Source organism: Zonotrichia albicollis, chromosome 1, assembly GCF_047830755.1.
Source record: "Zonotrichia albicollis isolate bZonAlb1 chromosome 1, bZonAlb1.hap1, whole genome shotgun sequence".
Classification (NCBI taxonomy): Eukaryota; Metazoa; Chordata; class Aves; order Passeriformes; family Passerellidae; genus Zonotrichia; species Zonotrichia albicollis.
This window is the reverse complement of record NC_133819.1, coordinates 54179045-54194952: the sequence shown is the minus strand read 5'-3', so window position 1 is coordinate 54194952 and position 15908 is coordinate 54179045. Positions and strand designations below refer to the sequence as shown.

Below are 15908 nucleotides of genomic sequence, written 5' to 3'. Positions count from 1 at the left end.
ACACTTCCGTTTTGCGGGAGAGGCCGCGCCGGCCTGTGGGACGCTGCCGGTGCCGCTCCGCCGCCGCCGCATCGCGCAGCGCGCCCAGCCCCGGCCTCGGCCCGACCCCGTATGTATTGGTGCGGCCCCATGTGAGGCGGGCGGTGCGGGAGCGAGCGAGGCCCCGGCGCGGCCCGCGGGCGTCCGTCCCGGTACGTGTGCGCGGCGCCGCTGGGTCCCCATGGCGCCCTGAGCGCGACGGTGGCGGCGGGTTCCCTGGGCCGCGCCCTCGGCCGTGAGCGAGCTCGATGCCGAGCACCTCGGACGCGGCGGCCGGCGGGAGCGGGGGCAGCCGGGGCTGGGGCAGCGGCGGTGGCGGCAGCACGGCGGTGGAGGCGGCGGCCGACAAGAAGCGGCTGCACCACCGGAGACGGAAGCGCTTCGCGGCCCAGCCGCAGCCGCCGCCGCCGGCCCCGCACCCGCTGCTGTTCCCGTTGCTGCAGCCGCCGCTTCTGCAGCCCCCGCTGCTGCAGCCGCCGCTGCCGCCGCAGTCCCTGCTCTTCCTGGCGGCCACCGGCGCCTCCTCCTGTTGCGGGGACGGCGGGGAGCGGAAGCGGCCGCGAGGCAAGCGGCGCTCGGGCTCCCGGCACAAGCGGCGGCGGGGTCGCGGCGGCGGCGGCGGCGGCGGGGGCACCCAGGAGGCGGAGAAGCGGCGCGGTAGCGGCGGGTTGAGCACGCTGGTGGAGGAGTACGACGACGTGAGCTCCCAATCCGAGGGACTGTTGGGCGGCGGCGCGGCCGGCGGGGGCAGCGGCGGGGGCAGCCCGGGCTCCTCCTCGGGCGGTGGGACCCAGCGGCAGCGGGGCGAGGCGGAGCGAAGCGGCCGGTCCCGCCGGGAGCACCGCGGCAGCAGCGGGCGCTCCAAGGAGCGGCACCGAGAGCATCGCCGGCGGGGAGAGGAAAAGACGCAGCAGGAGGGGACGGCGGCACCGGGCCGCGGGGCGTCCGAGCCCTCCTCGTCCTCCAAATCCCGCAGCCGCCACAACCACACCGGGAGCCAAGACCGGGAGGGACTCAAGAGCAGCAGCGGCGGTGGCAGCGACAGCCGCAGAAAGGGCTCCCTCCCCTCGCCCAGCAGCAGCGGCAGCAGGAAAGACCGGGAGAGCAAATCGCACCGGAGCCGGACTAAAGCGGCTAAAGAGCCTCCGTCGGCGTACAAGGACCCTCCGAAAGCTTACCGGGACGACAAGCTCGAGCCCAAGGCGTACCGGCGGCAGCGCTCGTCGCCCAGCCCCGGCCGGGATGACAGCCCTCCTCTGCACCGCTCCTCGCAGAGCCAGCGCAGCCGCAAGTCCCTCAGCCCGGTGGGCGCCCGCTCGCCGCTCAGCCCCTACAGCCGACGGCGATCCCCCAGCTACAGCCGGCACAGCTCGTACGAGCGCGGCGGGGATGTGTCGCCCAGCCCCTACAGCAGCTGGCGCCGGTCGCGAAGCCCCTACAGCCCCGTTATCCGGTAAGTCCGGCCTGGGGGCGAAGGCGGGATGGGTTGGGGGCCCGCTGTGTGGAGGAGGGGAGTAATGACTGAGGCAGGAATGCGGGAGAGGCCAGAGAGGTTTGCGTCCAGCAGCAGTCCCTCTCTCTTGTCCTTTTGCTGCCAGAAAGCTGGGGTGAGGGGCAGGGGAGAGGGAGAAGTACAGAGATCTTCCTGCTCTGTCTCTCGGGGAGAAAGGGAGACGCCAGTGCCTGTAACACTTCGTGGCTAGTTTCTCTCCGTGGGAGACCACCTGGCTGGAAAAAGGCTTTTAAGTGTTAAAAGGTATGAGAATGTTTTCAAATGAGAGTGACTGAAAGAAGGTGCTCCTTTGAGGACAGATTTTCTAAAAGACCAATTTTAATTGTTAAATCTTTGCTTACAAAGTACAGACGTCCTGGTACATTTTTATGTATTTTGTTCTTGGGTAAAATAGGATGCATATCGAATATATCTGGGTTTGGTTTAATTTCTGCTAATCTAAAGAGAAAACCAGCTGACAGGCAAGTTGTGTTTACAAGTGTTTTCTTGCTCTTTTTAGAGGTCTATAGAAGGACTTGGGGTTTCTGTTTTGCTAGAAAATTGAGTCAGTCTCATGTTTTGATAAATTGTCTTGTACTTTACATAAGCTATAAAAAACATTAGCTCTTTACCTGGTAAGGTTATGCACGTGTATATAATTAATGCATGCTTGCAGAGAATTTTTTTTCAGTTTTAGTGGGAACTCAGGGTGTAAAGGTCAGCATTGCATGAGATTTTGAATTTTATGTGTAGGGGAAGTGTGGGCTGTATCTTTCTCATCAGATGCAAACCATGTTGTGGAATTAAAGCTCTTCAGAATATTTTAACCTTCAGAAAAGTACACTGGAAATTTAGAAGTATTTGCTTAGTATGTGTTTATAACTGAAGATTTTTATTTCCTGTATTGGAATCTTACTATTGTCTTGTTGTTTGTAGAGCTGCTTAAATTCATGTGTCGATTTCAGTTTTAAAGGTTCCCAGCAATGTGTTGTTACACTGGCAAGAGTTTTGTTTACAAGGCATTGCCTGGTGGTTTGTCTGAGAACTGTTCTCTGGTGTTTTTAATAAGCACTTTGTGCTGATCACCATTTGGGGTGTCCTGTGGGGTATCCAGGGAACATGCTAAAGCTGTTCCATCTTTCATTGGGCTCTTGGTGGACTCTGCTGTCCTGGGTGTGCATTAAATGCTGTTTAAAGAGCAAAGTAACAAAGCTGTGTCCTACTTTGTTCAGAGAGATAGAGCCAAAGCACTGTGGGATAAGAATAGTGATTGTCTAAAGGTGTGGTTGTATGGAATAATTTTGTAGGCAGTAGAGTGTTCCAAGAAGAAAACACTGTAATTGCCCTGAAAACATTGTGCTGTTCTTCTGTGAGATTCTGTTACAAGTGGTTAAAATACACTTTCAAAATGATTTGCTGAATAGCACAACGGCAATATTATGTTCATAGTTTGATTTAAATGCCCTAGGAATCAGATTCTTTTCTGTAGTTGCTTGTATCCTGGAATAAGAAAGCTAATAGCGATGCACAGAATTATGTATTTGAGGTTTGCATTTAGGAACAGCCAGATTGACAGCCCAGTTAAGTTCAGGGTTCTGTATGCACTGACTAATTGGGCTGTAGTAGAGTTTTGTAGGAGTGTTCTTTTTCTGTTGGTAGTGAGCCTGTGATTTGAAGCACAAAAGTTTGAATCTCCTGATTTTGGTACTCGCTCTGCAGTGCGTAAAGCTTTCTTGAACCTGCAGATCTGTTTCTAGAAGTTAGCTTTGTGACTTCTCGCCTTTCTTCCTCCCTCCAGTTGAATTGCAATTTGTGTTCAGTTTTTAACTGCTTACAGACAAATGTCAGGTGTTCAGGAGAGGAGTTGGAATGGCTGAGTGAAAAGGAGAGGTTTCTATATGTAGAAAGAAAGGTCTGTCCTAATGGGGCATTCATTGCAAAAATGTCACTTTCATAGAAAACAAAAGAGACCTTAAAGTGTGAAGATCAATTGTTAATAATGTTTACCTGTTATGGAGAAATGAAAGCCAGTGGTTTTTCCTTCCATACAGCTATTGATCATAATGTGTATTGCAATGGCAGGTGGGAAATAGAAAGGTAGAGGTTTATACTTTTTTTTTAACCATCCAAAAGTATGTCATAATCACTTTTTGCTTGACTGCGTAGTACCACAACCAAAATGCTGAACATTTTGCTGTCCTGTTTGATAATGATACAGTGGCTTTAGACTTGATAAAATATTACAGTTTCATGAAGGCAATGCCTTCTTACAGCACCTGTGTTCTTCATCTGGATGACTTAAAGGCTTAATTCTGGGCTTGTATCCAGCTGTAATGATGTCCAGACAGCAGGGACTTTTTATGTGACTGAGTATTTCAGCCTGCAAGTCTTTTTGCTCTTACCATTTTGTGTCTTCTCTAATGTTATGTGAGTTACCCCGTTATTTTGGTATGTAGAAAATGATTACAAAGCAGTTCTAGCATGCTTGGAAAGCCTGTGTGTTTAATGGTGATTTTTTTAATCTAGGTGTCTGAGCTGCTTAGGGAGAAACTTCTAGCTGAAGGGAAACAAGTGAAGTCAGCTTTGCTGGTTTGAAGCAGCACCAGGGCATTGTTGTTGTGAGGTTTGAATTGCTGTACTGACTTAGCTGGTTTTAGGTGATGTTGTTTGGCTGTGGCTTCTAAGGAGAAGCAAAGACACTGGATATGTGTTCCATACTTGGAGATTACTCTTTGAATGATAGACTAATTACTTTTCCATTGTAATAGCAGGGGAAGTTTGTGTTTTGGATAAACTGATTGAGCTGTATTCACTTGTTGGACAAAACTTCTTTACTTGCTGCTGGTGGATTTGTATTACTCTTATTTTCTTGTGGATGGGATAACACAACAGTTCTAAAGTAGCACATGCATATTTTCAAAATGGAAATTTTTCCAAAAGTATGAGGTATTTATTTCTCTACTGGTAAAATGACTGGATTAAATAAAAACTTCTCAACCAAACCCCGTGGTTGACAAAAGAAGCAGACACAGTGTCTTGCTTTGTACAATTTCATGCTAAACTAGTTTCCAGAGAACTTTTTTGTAACTTGAGTCTGGTCATATGTTATGTGATCACACATTTAAATCAGTTAGCAGTATAGATGAGTAATTGCATTTTTCCAAATTTGGATACACCTACCCATCTGCTTAGATAAAAGTAAGTGGGTGGGGCACTACTAGATAGTGCTACTATGTGCTTAGATGTTGCTTATAGAAAAGATACACGATTTATTTTTATTTTGATACTGGAGTAATCTCAGTCTGTATTGGTAGCTAGTCTGTAGTAGTGAGGCTCTGCAGAATATGGGTCATTTATGTGCAAAATCACAAGTGCAGGGAAAACAGTAAAATACATATTCAGCTAGTAAATGGAGAAGCTGTGGTGCCATACACTGATAGGAAAATTACTTCAATTCCAGTAATTCTGCTACTTTTGAATTTAAAGGATTGAGAGAGTTTGATCCCCCTGCCTTGATGAGTAAAGATGGATTTTTTTTTTTTTTAAAGAATGTGAGTTAAAGGTCTCTAATTTTGGTTAGTAAAACTGTATTTTGCAGAATTTTAAATGGACCACTCTAGGTTTTCGCTGTTTTGAGTAGCTAAATTTTCCAGTGTGCATTGCTGCCTTTGTTTTGCTCATGTGCCTTTCCTTTTTCCTTGTTACTGGTGCTTCTTTCCTTAATTGAAAAAAAAAAATTTGAAAAATTTACCTTCAAATGTGCAGATTTTGAGTTGACTTGACCTTTTGCTGGTTAATTTCTTTGTAGACCAAGTTCTCATATGATAATAGAGGAGTTTAAAGCAGGTTCAAGAAACAAATAAAAGCCTGGCTCAGAGTTTTGCAGTATGTATTAGAGACCCTTTTAAGACTTACATTTAGTTGGAATCAGTGAGTCAGGTTATGCAGTTTTCATGTACAAAGCAGCTGAGTAGGAGGTTGGTTGCAGAGCTGCATAGAATGTAACCTTGAACTAGGGGCTAGAGAAAATAAAATTAATGAATAAGGTATCTAAGTGAAAGAATACTATTAATGTAATGGCTTAAAGAAATGAACTGTACGTTTGCCTGCTGGACCAACATGGGAAAGCTGTAGTATGGGCTAAAGTGTTTTGTCAAGGTGGTTTATGTTACCAAGGGGTTGCAAAAGTCTTGGAAGGTCTGTTGTGAACCAGTTGATTAAATTTGGGTCTCTTCTCAAATACACTTGCTGTGCAGGGAAGGATGGCAGTGCTCAGTCAGTAGTCCAGCATCACCTGTGGGTTAAAGAAAGAGCTGGGCTACAGTGCTTGTTTTAACCTCCTTTGGACTGTTAGGTTTCTTTGTTTTGCCTTCATATTCTCATAAATCCCTTTGTGTTACTCATTGTTAAAAGTTACTGACAAAGTTTGTTCCCTTGTTCAGCTCACAGACCCTTACAAAATTGTTTGCACTTAGGCAACATGTAGCTGGCCACCAGCATGATGGATTAAGCTTGCTCTTAAAGCAGTTAAGAAGAAAAGAGGTTTTCAAGTTTAGAAACATGAGAAGATAAGACATGATTGTACTGATTTGTCAATAAAATGTAACTTTTTTTTGTATTGAGGGGGTACTGAAAGGGATGGAAATAAACACCTAAAAATGTAGCATGGCAAGAAAAACAACCTAAGCTGAATGAATGAAATGTATTCCTGGAAATCTGATGTAGGTAACAGTTTTCTTTCCCCTCAGGTTTTAAGTATCAAGACAGTAAAAGGTAGTACTCTAAGCTACTATTTGGAATTCTTTCATTTTCTGCTCAAGACTGTAAGTGGTATTATATCTGTAGACTTTTTTTCTTTGTTAAATTAGTCAGTAAATTTATTAGTGATCCAGTGAAGTGCAATAAAATGTTGCCTATCAGGAAGGAGAAACATTGTAACAGTTTTGAGACCTGTAATTCAAAACGTTTTGATCTCTTAAGCAGTTTTTTCTGAAGTGACTGAGTACATTGTATGAAGCAAAGAAACAGTGGGTACCTGTTTGTTTTATGAAATGTTGGGTACTAGGCAAAACCAAAAAATTGAAAGACAGGACCATGATACCTAAACCAATCTTTGTTGTTTTCCCTTTCATCTTTGAGGGCACTATTTTTCTTGGCCTGAAAAGTGGAGTTTTGGTTTCAGGGTGGCTTCCTTACTAGTGCCTTCTTCCTCTATGGCTTTCTTTAAATATATCTCTTCTATATAGTTTTTATAGAATATCTTAATGTTTTTGCTTGTTTGTTTGTTTTGCTTTTTATTTTATAGCTATAGGTAAAATCTAATTTCTTCCATGTCCCTTTGCAGCTAGTCTAGTTGTGCAAACTTATAGCCTCCGGGCACATCAGTTTTCTATTTTCTTTTTGTCATCACTCTCCATATATAAAAACACACTGACATCTGTGTATGGCTCAGAAAGGATTTTGCAAGTGTCATGAAGTGTGGTAGTTGTCCTCTCTGGAGGGATCTACACTTGTGTGAAGTGAATCCAGGATGCTGAAAGAAGACTGTTAATGGCTTAAGTGGCAAAGGTGCTCTAAAATGGGGCAGAACTCGTGGGTGCAAACAGGGAGAGGCATTGAAGGAAAGTTACCTTCTTAATAACTTAGGCTTGTTATTAACCTCTCCCCTTGTGTGTTAACAGCACATGCTGGTGCTTCAGTTCAAGAGAGTGAAATGTGGCCTTTAGGTTCAGTAAACTTCCTGATCTCTCCTTACTTCAGGAAGAGAAATTTGAATTGCATTGTTCAGTGTATTTGCTTTTTGCATTGCAGGTCTGTGCAGTTGCAGCCATTGTTCTTTTGCTCCTTTTTACTGTGTTAAAAACAGGCTGCTGCCTACATCTGAATCAGTTGGTGTCAAATGTCAGATCAGGCATTTTACATGTATGTGTATGCATGCACACACATTTAATAGAGACCTGCTGGAAGATTTGTACTTCGGATGTCTCTCCTGGAGTTTTTTCAGGGTCTCACTAGGTAGTGTCCCATTAACTGGCAGACACTGGCTGCTGTGTGAGTGCATTTCTGTGCTTCTGTGACTTCATCTCTTATGTCAAATGTTAGGTCTGAACAGAGTGAGCTGCTTGGTTTTATTATGTATTAGGCAGTATTTTTCCACTCTGAGTGCTGCATAAGCTTTTGAGGAAAAGCTTGTAAATGTGTCCATATTTTTGGACACATTCTTATAGGTGAAAGCTTGTACATAACTTGTTTAGTCTTTTGGGACTTGTGAACTTCACAGATGAAAGAAAGTGATAGTTGAGTGTTTAGAAAGACTATTAAGCTTTATGAAAACAGCAGGTGTTATCATTGTAACTTGAATGACTAGCACTTTGACAAATATGCTTTTTACTTAAAATTCAGGATTTGTCAGTTTGGTTGAAAATGATTTGTATTAATAATTAATGCTTTTGCTGTGTTCTCTAGGGTCTACCTCAGTGGTTCAGGTACAGCAAGGGATTCTTGCTAAGGTTTCTGGGCTGCTAAAGGTACCATGTATAGGTAATAGAATAGTTTTTCTGACATAAATAATGAAAAGTTTTTGGAAAATTTGAACCAGTGCAGTGTTATAACCACTGTTATAATCAGTCTACATATTTCATAGCTAGACTGCTATCATTTTGATCCACTATTAAGGGCTGTAATATGTACTGGGACTGAAACTTAACTATTTGTGTGCACGCACGTCAATGCAGTTCTGACATGGAAAAGTTGTGCAGTTGTCATGTGAAGTGTGAAACCCATGATGGATGATGGTTGGGTTTGGTTTCTTTTTCAGCTGAGCTTGCATAAATTCATGTCCATGGCCCAAACTCTCTTGACTGGTATTGATAAAGTACAGACATCAATCCACTGTCAATTCTTACTTGGTTTTGAAGTACAGAAGATTAGGTTGTTTTTGCCCTAGGTTTTCAAAACTGCTACTTCCTCACTGAGTTATGGTAGCTGATTCAGATAATGAAATTAGTTGTCATTGATTTGAACAGATTTTTTTTTCATTTTATCCTTAGCAGTGAGCTAAACAAACCTGGTTTTTTGATGCCAAAGTGGAACAGAACCAGTCTTAGAATCAGGCACAGTGTCTCACCAACTGTGTTGTTTTAGGCTGCTACTTCTCTTTTCCAGTGCACGTGAAATTACGTCTGTATTTGTTGGTTCCATGATTACTTTCTTTGTTAAGTATCAATCAAAATGAACAAGAAACCCCATATCATCCTTACAAAAGAAGTAAGGCTCATTTTGAGACCTTTAGGGCATGTTTTAAATTTAGTACAGGTTGCAGTGTTGTACTTGGGATGGAGGTTATGTTCTACAGGTAATTGGAGAGAGTCAGTCTGAAATAGCTGATGTATAAACAAGATGTGCAAGGGAATTTTTTCCAAGACAGGTCAGTGACATCCTTGCGAACGATGCACCATTTATAGAAGTCAGTTTGGGGCTAACGGGGACTCTTAGCTTGTGCTTGATGCTGGAGAAATGCAATGGTGCTGATTCCAGGGCGGGTGCAGATCTGCAGCACTAACACCTCTGTCTGAGATCTACAGTCATTCCTCTCCAAAATGAGACAGCAGTGTGAAGAGAGCTCTGGTACAGAGTTTGAAGTGTGTGTATTTTTTAGACCCTTTTTCTTCCTGCTACATTGTTTTAACTTTGTATAATGGAACTTTGTACCTTTTTAGTCTTATTCCTGGTTGGCCAAACCTCTGAATATATTCTGTGGGATTTAGCACTTAGATCTTCAAAATAATGAGAAAAATTACTTCAGGAGCAGGATTCATAGTGAAGAAAAAGAGTTTTCAGTGGAATTTTTTTGCCTAATATTATGATTTTATTTGGTGTTTATTAGACATGAACATTAATATCTCTTTACTGATAAACCAAACATTAGATTTTGGTTGAAAATTGGTAGGAGAGAATTGTGAGGCATTTTTCAGTTAAAGTGTAAAAAACTTTTAGGATAATTATTACTATTGCTATCTGTTATTATTACCCTGCTCTGCCAGAAAATCCTATAAAACCTGCTTCCTGGTCTGTAATTGAACTGTGCTAGTTTCCAACAGTTATCTTTATCAGGGGTTTGATTTATTTTTTTTCTTTCGTGAGTCTCTAGCCCTTTGGATCAATTTCACCTGTAGAAATTTGAAGCTTGTGCTATACTATATAGTGTGCATACACATTGTTTCAGTCACTTTTTGATTTATCTGAGTGACTTTTTATTGGGTAAGAGTTCCTGCATTATAAAAGGAAGAGAGTGTAAATTTAGAAATTAGTCAATATTGGACACAAAAGAAACGTTATTGTACTAGATTAAATATTTGTTTAGTTGAAGCATTGTGATGTAATTTTGTGTGTTGATAATTAAAACTGAATTAATTGTCAGTAAAATTAAATTTGGCGTGGGATGGGTAGTCCTGATCATAGGGATTGTAGTTGGCATTCTTTTGGTTTATTTATTGGCTTACTTTTTTTTGTTGGTTTGGTCTGGCTTTTTTGTTTCCTTTTCTTTTAGCAACCTCCATACATTGGTGTGCTGTCTTTTGAACTCAGAAATTCTTGTATCTTCAGGAAGTTTTATTTTTGCTATTTCTTGATACTTTTTTCTTTGTTCACCTGATGAGGACTGGGTGTTTTTAATCCTGAGTATGCTTTTGCCTGCAAATGATAAGCAAAATAGATTTCCATCAAAATTTAATCAAGAAAATACTTGTAAATCTGATGAATATCCTTTTTATTCTTGGTATGGTGAAATGGATGAAACCCCCTACATTTAATTTACTTTATTTCATATCATTGCTATGTGGTTGCTTTGATTTTTTTCTTCTTTCTGTTAGTGTCTGCATTCGGATGCAGTTATAGCATAGTCTCATTTGTGGGTTATGTTTGCCTGTCAATAACTGTAACAAATGTTGGGCTTTTTGGGAGCTGGGGAGGTTGTTTTTGTTTTGGTTCTTTTTGACTTTGTACGATTAGGTTTCAGAAGAGGAAAGTCATCTTTCAGTTGGCTATGTTGCAGCCTTTAGTATTCAGTTTTTTTCTTTAGTGTTCCATTTTTTCCTCAGTTAATGAATTTTGGTATTTATGGAAGTGAAAATTCAGGCATTCCTACAATTAAAACCTGTGTTGCTTAGATTTCTCTTGTCCTGTGTAATTTTAATTTCATTTTGTTGAATTCTGACTATGTATTCAGTTTAATTTTTCTCAAGTACAATACACTAAAGGTGTTTGTACAAGTTGCATACATTGAGATTTTCTTTTAGGAGAAAAATGTCTCCTCTTAAGTAGTGAGGAGAGCAGAACATTTCTTGCCTTGTACAAGTGTTGTATTTTGCAGATCTGTGAGATGAGAAACTACATATAAGAATTTTAATGTCTTCTAACAGGAGAGTGTAGAATCTTGATTGGTTAACTATGGAATTTTATTTTTTTAATGCACGGTCTTTCCTATTTCATAGACTTCTGTTTATTCTATGAGCATGGTGATAACAGTTGATTTAAAAAATGTAATTTGTCAAAAAAGTAGATGTGCTGGGAAAGCAGCTAGACTTCTTTTTACCTGGGTAAATCTTTACTTTTTTGTAACAGGAGATCAGCAAAATCTCGAAGCAGAAGCCCATATTCATCAAGGCACTCCAGGTCTCGTAGCAGACACAGATTGTCCAGATCCAGAAGTCGTCATTCGAGTATTTCTCCTAGTACATTGACTCTGAAGAGTAGCCTGGCTGCTGAGCTGAACAAAAACAAAAAAGCAAGAGCTGCTGAGGCAGCCAAAGCTAGTGCAAAAGCTTCCAATACTTCAACACCTACTAAGGGAAACACTGATGCTGCTGCAAGTGCACCTCAAGTGAACAATGTTAAAGACCTGAAGAAAATCAAAACCGAGCATACGCCTTCTCCTACCAGTAGCGCAAATGTGAAAAACGACAAGGCAAAAGCAAAGGTCTCACTTCCTGAAACAAAAGCAGAAAATAATTTAATTGCAGACAAAGTTACCAAGCAGAAGCCTGCAGCAGTAAAAGAGAATAAATTGACTGTTGTGAAGCAGCAAGCGGCCCCTGTAAAAGAGAAAAGCAAACCAAGTACACCAAGTGTAGTAGCCAAGGAGAAGGATCGAATTGTTGCACTACCGACCTCCACACTACCACCCTTGCCTTTGCCTCCCACGCTGCCTGAAGATAAAGAAACTGATAGGTGAGTTGTGACACAGATTTGCTTTTGGGATTGTTTGTTCCTTTTTATAATGGTTGTTGTTGTTTCCTTTGGAAAATAAATGTAAAACTAGATGCCAGGTCAGGCTAATGCATTATTTAATTTGTTCTTGCTCTTCAGCTGTTTGACTGGTGACTATTAGTGAACTGGAGGAATTTGATCTTAAAAATAGTTTTAATACTTGAAGAAAGAAGAGTTTGGTCTAAGAAGGATCTTTCCGTAAAAAGTCTTGTAAAGAAATGTTTTAAAAATTACTGGTAATAATAGCTTTGGGATGAATGAAAGGATGTATTGAAGGATTCAAGATTGCAAGTTTGGTGTGAACTTATACATACTTCTGGGGAAAAGTTGAATTCAGTAGCAATATGAAAAAATTATTTAGCTGGGGTTCGAAGAAAAGATTATCTTCCCTTTGCAAGGCAATTGTTTTATAGTTGGGTGTTATTTTAGTGTAATTTATTTCAAACATTAGTATTATTTTGAGTATGTGTAATGGAAGTGAGGTTCTTGGCTTGACATTTGTGTTAATTTTGAAGTGTAAAAATTGGTCTGTATTGAAGAAACCAATTTTTGTGTCCAAGTGCCATATGAATTTAGACTATGATAAGTCTGTTTGTAGTCCTGACAGAGAATCTCTGCTGTGATTTGTGGGTTTTTTGGGGTTGTTTTGTTTTGCTGAAGGTGCTTATATGCTTTTCACATGTATGCAAGAACTCACTTCACAAGTAAGACAGAAATTTTTAGCTAGAGGTGAAAATGTTTCTCTTGTGTTTGCTGGTAATTTAAGTTTGTATTAAACATTAAGGCTGCACAGAAGCCTTGGGAAATAAATGCGACCTAACATAGTATTAGGTAATTATATATTATTTTTTAGTTGTAAGAAAAGAAATAGTTTCTCGCCCTTCAGCATTAAACTCTAGCAAATGTAATAGTGGTGTAGTGCATGTTTGATTACATTTACATTTGTGACAAAGTCATCCTCTCCAGGTAAATGGGAATCCTGATACCGTGAGCAAGATTTACTGTTTTATCTAAAAGCTAGTCTGTGTAGTTTAACTAAATATTACTGGCATTGAAGTATTAATTGCAACAACATGAAATGAGATTTCATATCGAAGCTGGATGATTGCTTCTGATATTATTATTATTATTGTTATATTTTAATGGATTACCTGTTTGAAGTTAGCTAGGCTGAGGAGTTAAGCTACAATTAAGCAGTGATTCTTCCATTCTCCTTTCAAAACCAAAAGCCTACTGCTTGCAAACAGCAAGATTAAAAGATTAAAGAGAAGTAATTGAATGCCTTTTATGCTTTGCTTAGTTTTGCCTATAGGATGTTATAAACTTTGGATCAGAAATTATAAGTAATGATAAAGTTTAAGTCATCAAAGGAAAAAGATCAATGTTTTTAATAGCAGAGGAGGGCAAAGGTATTTACCTTGGGCTCTGAGTTACTGTGGGGAAATTGTGTCAACAAAGAAAGTTGGAGCTCAATGCTATGCAGAACTGTCTGGTTCCTTCAGTAACAATCTCATAAACTCACAAATAAGCAACCTAAGGGAACATCAGTGTTGCTACCTCGCAGTGCAGGTTAGCTGAAAGGGAAAATTGCCCTGGTCATTAGTGATGTGTGGTTTAGCAGACCTGAAAAAAAAGCTGCTCTTGGCTGCCTCTATTTTCATGTGCCACTTTTAAAATCTGTGTCAGAATCATTCATATGTTAGGCTTTCACTCATATTGAAAATTTTGGGGAAAAATTATGAGAGAAATACTAATATATAAACTTCAAAATAAGAGTTTTTTATTGCCATGACAGTTACATGCACCGCACTAAGGTGGTTTATTCTTTATAGCAAGTTAAACATTATATTTGTGATGAGGGCAGTCTATGCTTCCTTGTGATGCTTCTTTAAAATGGGGCAGTGACAGTTTAGGGAGTGGTAAAAAGACATAAATGGGTTCAGTTGTCACAGAGAAGCATAGACATATGCAATACACTGGAATTCTGCATTTGAATATTTAGGACTACTTATTGCAAGAAAAGTAAGAAAAAAATGTATGCATTCTGTATTGTGTGAGTTGGCAATATGTTTCCATTTATAGAAGTTCCTGCTTTATCTACAAAACTAAGCAGGTAAGAAGTTGTTGAAAAATTGTCACAGAGAGGATGAATAGTACCATTTGGCAAATGCAGCTAACTTGGTAAATGTCCCCTCAAAGCATGACTTAAGTTTTATTGATACGGTGATGGAAATTGAAAGAGTAAATACTGTGTGAGTGTCCCATAGGAGAGAAATAATTATGTAATTATAGAAAGTTTAGAGATGATCATGGCTTTAAAATTACTGGATATGCAGGAGCTGAACAAATCTAGCTAAACTAAAAGAAGTTGTGGTAAAATTGAGCCATGTACTTCAGAAAGAAAAATTCTGCAGCAGTTATGATTCCCCATTAGAATGGTAAAAACATTTCTAAGATCCATGTGTAGTTGTTAAAAGATGCTGTACTTGTGTTTGGGGATTTTTCTCAAGACAGAGATGAACAATATCTGTTATCTAATTATGACTGGTTAAAAATCAGTCAGATATCAGTAATCCATGTCAGAAAATCATTGTCATTATTTTAATCTGGTTTTTTTTTCTTCACTTGATATGCATGCTGATCACTAGAAATGTATTAAATCTGGAGTGTTTCAGCAGATGCATGCAATTACAATTTGTAAGAGGTGATGTGGACAGGCCTGTAATGCCCGGCAGTGTTAATGTAAGCACGAAGCTCATTAGCTGTGATGACCAATTTTAGAGACAACTGGATTAGTCAGATCTTCTCTCTTATATGGGAAGTCAGAGTACAGATTTTACCACTATACGTTTGATGTCTGGCAGCACCTGAGCTCTAAATATTTGTTATAGTCTAGGCCATAAGCTTGGAAAGAAGCTTATGTGGCAGAGGAAGTCTGGCCTGGTAAGGCTTATTGTGTCATCTTCCCTCAGCTTTCCCCAGGAAGGTCTGCTTTCACAGTTCTATAGAATTGTGGTTGTTAACTGTGCATCTTCCAAAGAGCTATTTGAGTCATTTATCCAAGTCAATTTTAAAAGCAGATTTCAAATGTTGGTGCATTGACAGTCTAGAATATATTATTTTTTGAAAAATAATTCTAATAAGTTTTGCCTTTATGCTAATATTGTACTATCTTCAACTTATTAGCAAAACTATGTTTTTTTTTAATAGTTTGAGAGAAAATCTTTCAGTGAAGTCAGTGAAAGAAACAGAGAAGAAACTTCGCCATCTGCTTGCAGACTTGCCACTTCCACCTGAGCTGCCTGGAGGAGCTGAGGTACCCAAAAGTCCTGAAGAAAAGAAACCAGCAGTTCAGTTACATAGCAAGAGAAGACCAAAGTATGTTTATTAAACTTTTTTTAAAAGCTTATTAAGAAGTAGAAATAATAATAGTTTCTTTAAAATTTGTTCTTGTTGAAAGAGTTCTGCTTTTTGACATTTTTAATATTAATGTGGCTTGACTCAAACTGCATGGTTTATTGCCACTTAATAGTAATAAGACAGTTAACTAATAATGTCTCAATTAGTGTTGAGGGTGTCTTCAAAGTTAAGACAATCTATAGACACAGTAGCTGTATTCTTAAAAATACTTGTTGCTTTGTAGAATATGTGGACCACGACATGGTGAAACGAAAGAAAAAGAAATAGACTGGGGAAAGCGCTGTGTGGATAAATTTGATATCATCGGTATTATTGGTGAAGGCACTTATGGGCAAGTTTACAAAGCCAAAGATAAAGATACAGGTAAGTTCAAAAAAGGTAAATGTAGTTTTACAATTTTAAGTGAATAGGATGGTTTTGGTTTTTGTTTTATATTGAGTAAAATTTGTGGTATTCTGTGCTCTTATGTTTTGAAGTTTTTTAGTTGTTGGTGTGTTCAGTTTTAAGTTTAGCATTTGTCTAAATCAGAAATTGCTTGCTGCCTTTGAAAATCATTTCTCTGTAAAGCTGTGGCTGAAATGTAGCTGAATAGTCCTAAATTCTTATTCTTAGTTTTTGAGTTTTGATGGTCTGTATAAAGTTGAACTAGTAAAGAAGAGAGTCTACAGACATGTCGGCAAACTGTAATGAA

At 40.2% G+C, this 15908-nt stretch overlaps 1 protein-coding gene across 5 annotated transcripts in view; it reads left to right on the top strand.

Moving 5' to 3' along the window:
• The first annotated feature begins 287 nt into the window (after positions 1-287).
• CDK13 (cyclin dependent kinase 13) overlaps positions 288-15908 on the top strand; it is a 46602-nt gene continuing 30981 nt past the window's right edge. For all 5 annotated transcript variants that reach the window (XM_074541505.1, XM_014267018.3, XM_014267019.3 and 2 more), the window contains exons 1-4: positions 288-1492; positions 11153-11758; positions 15008-15175; positions 15441-15580. In XM_074541505.1, coding sequence (XP_074397606.1) covers positions 288-1492; positions 11153-11758; positions 15008-15175; positions 15441-15580 — 2119 coding nt within the window. The remainder of the gene's footprint in view (positions 1493-11152; positions 11759-15007; positions 15176-15440; positions 15581-15908) is intronic.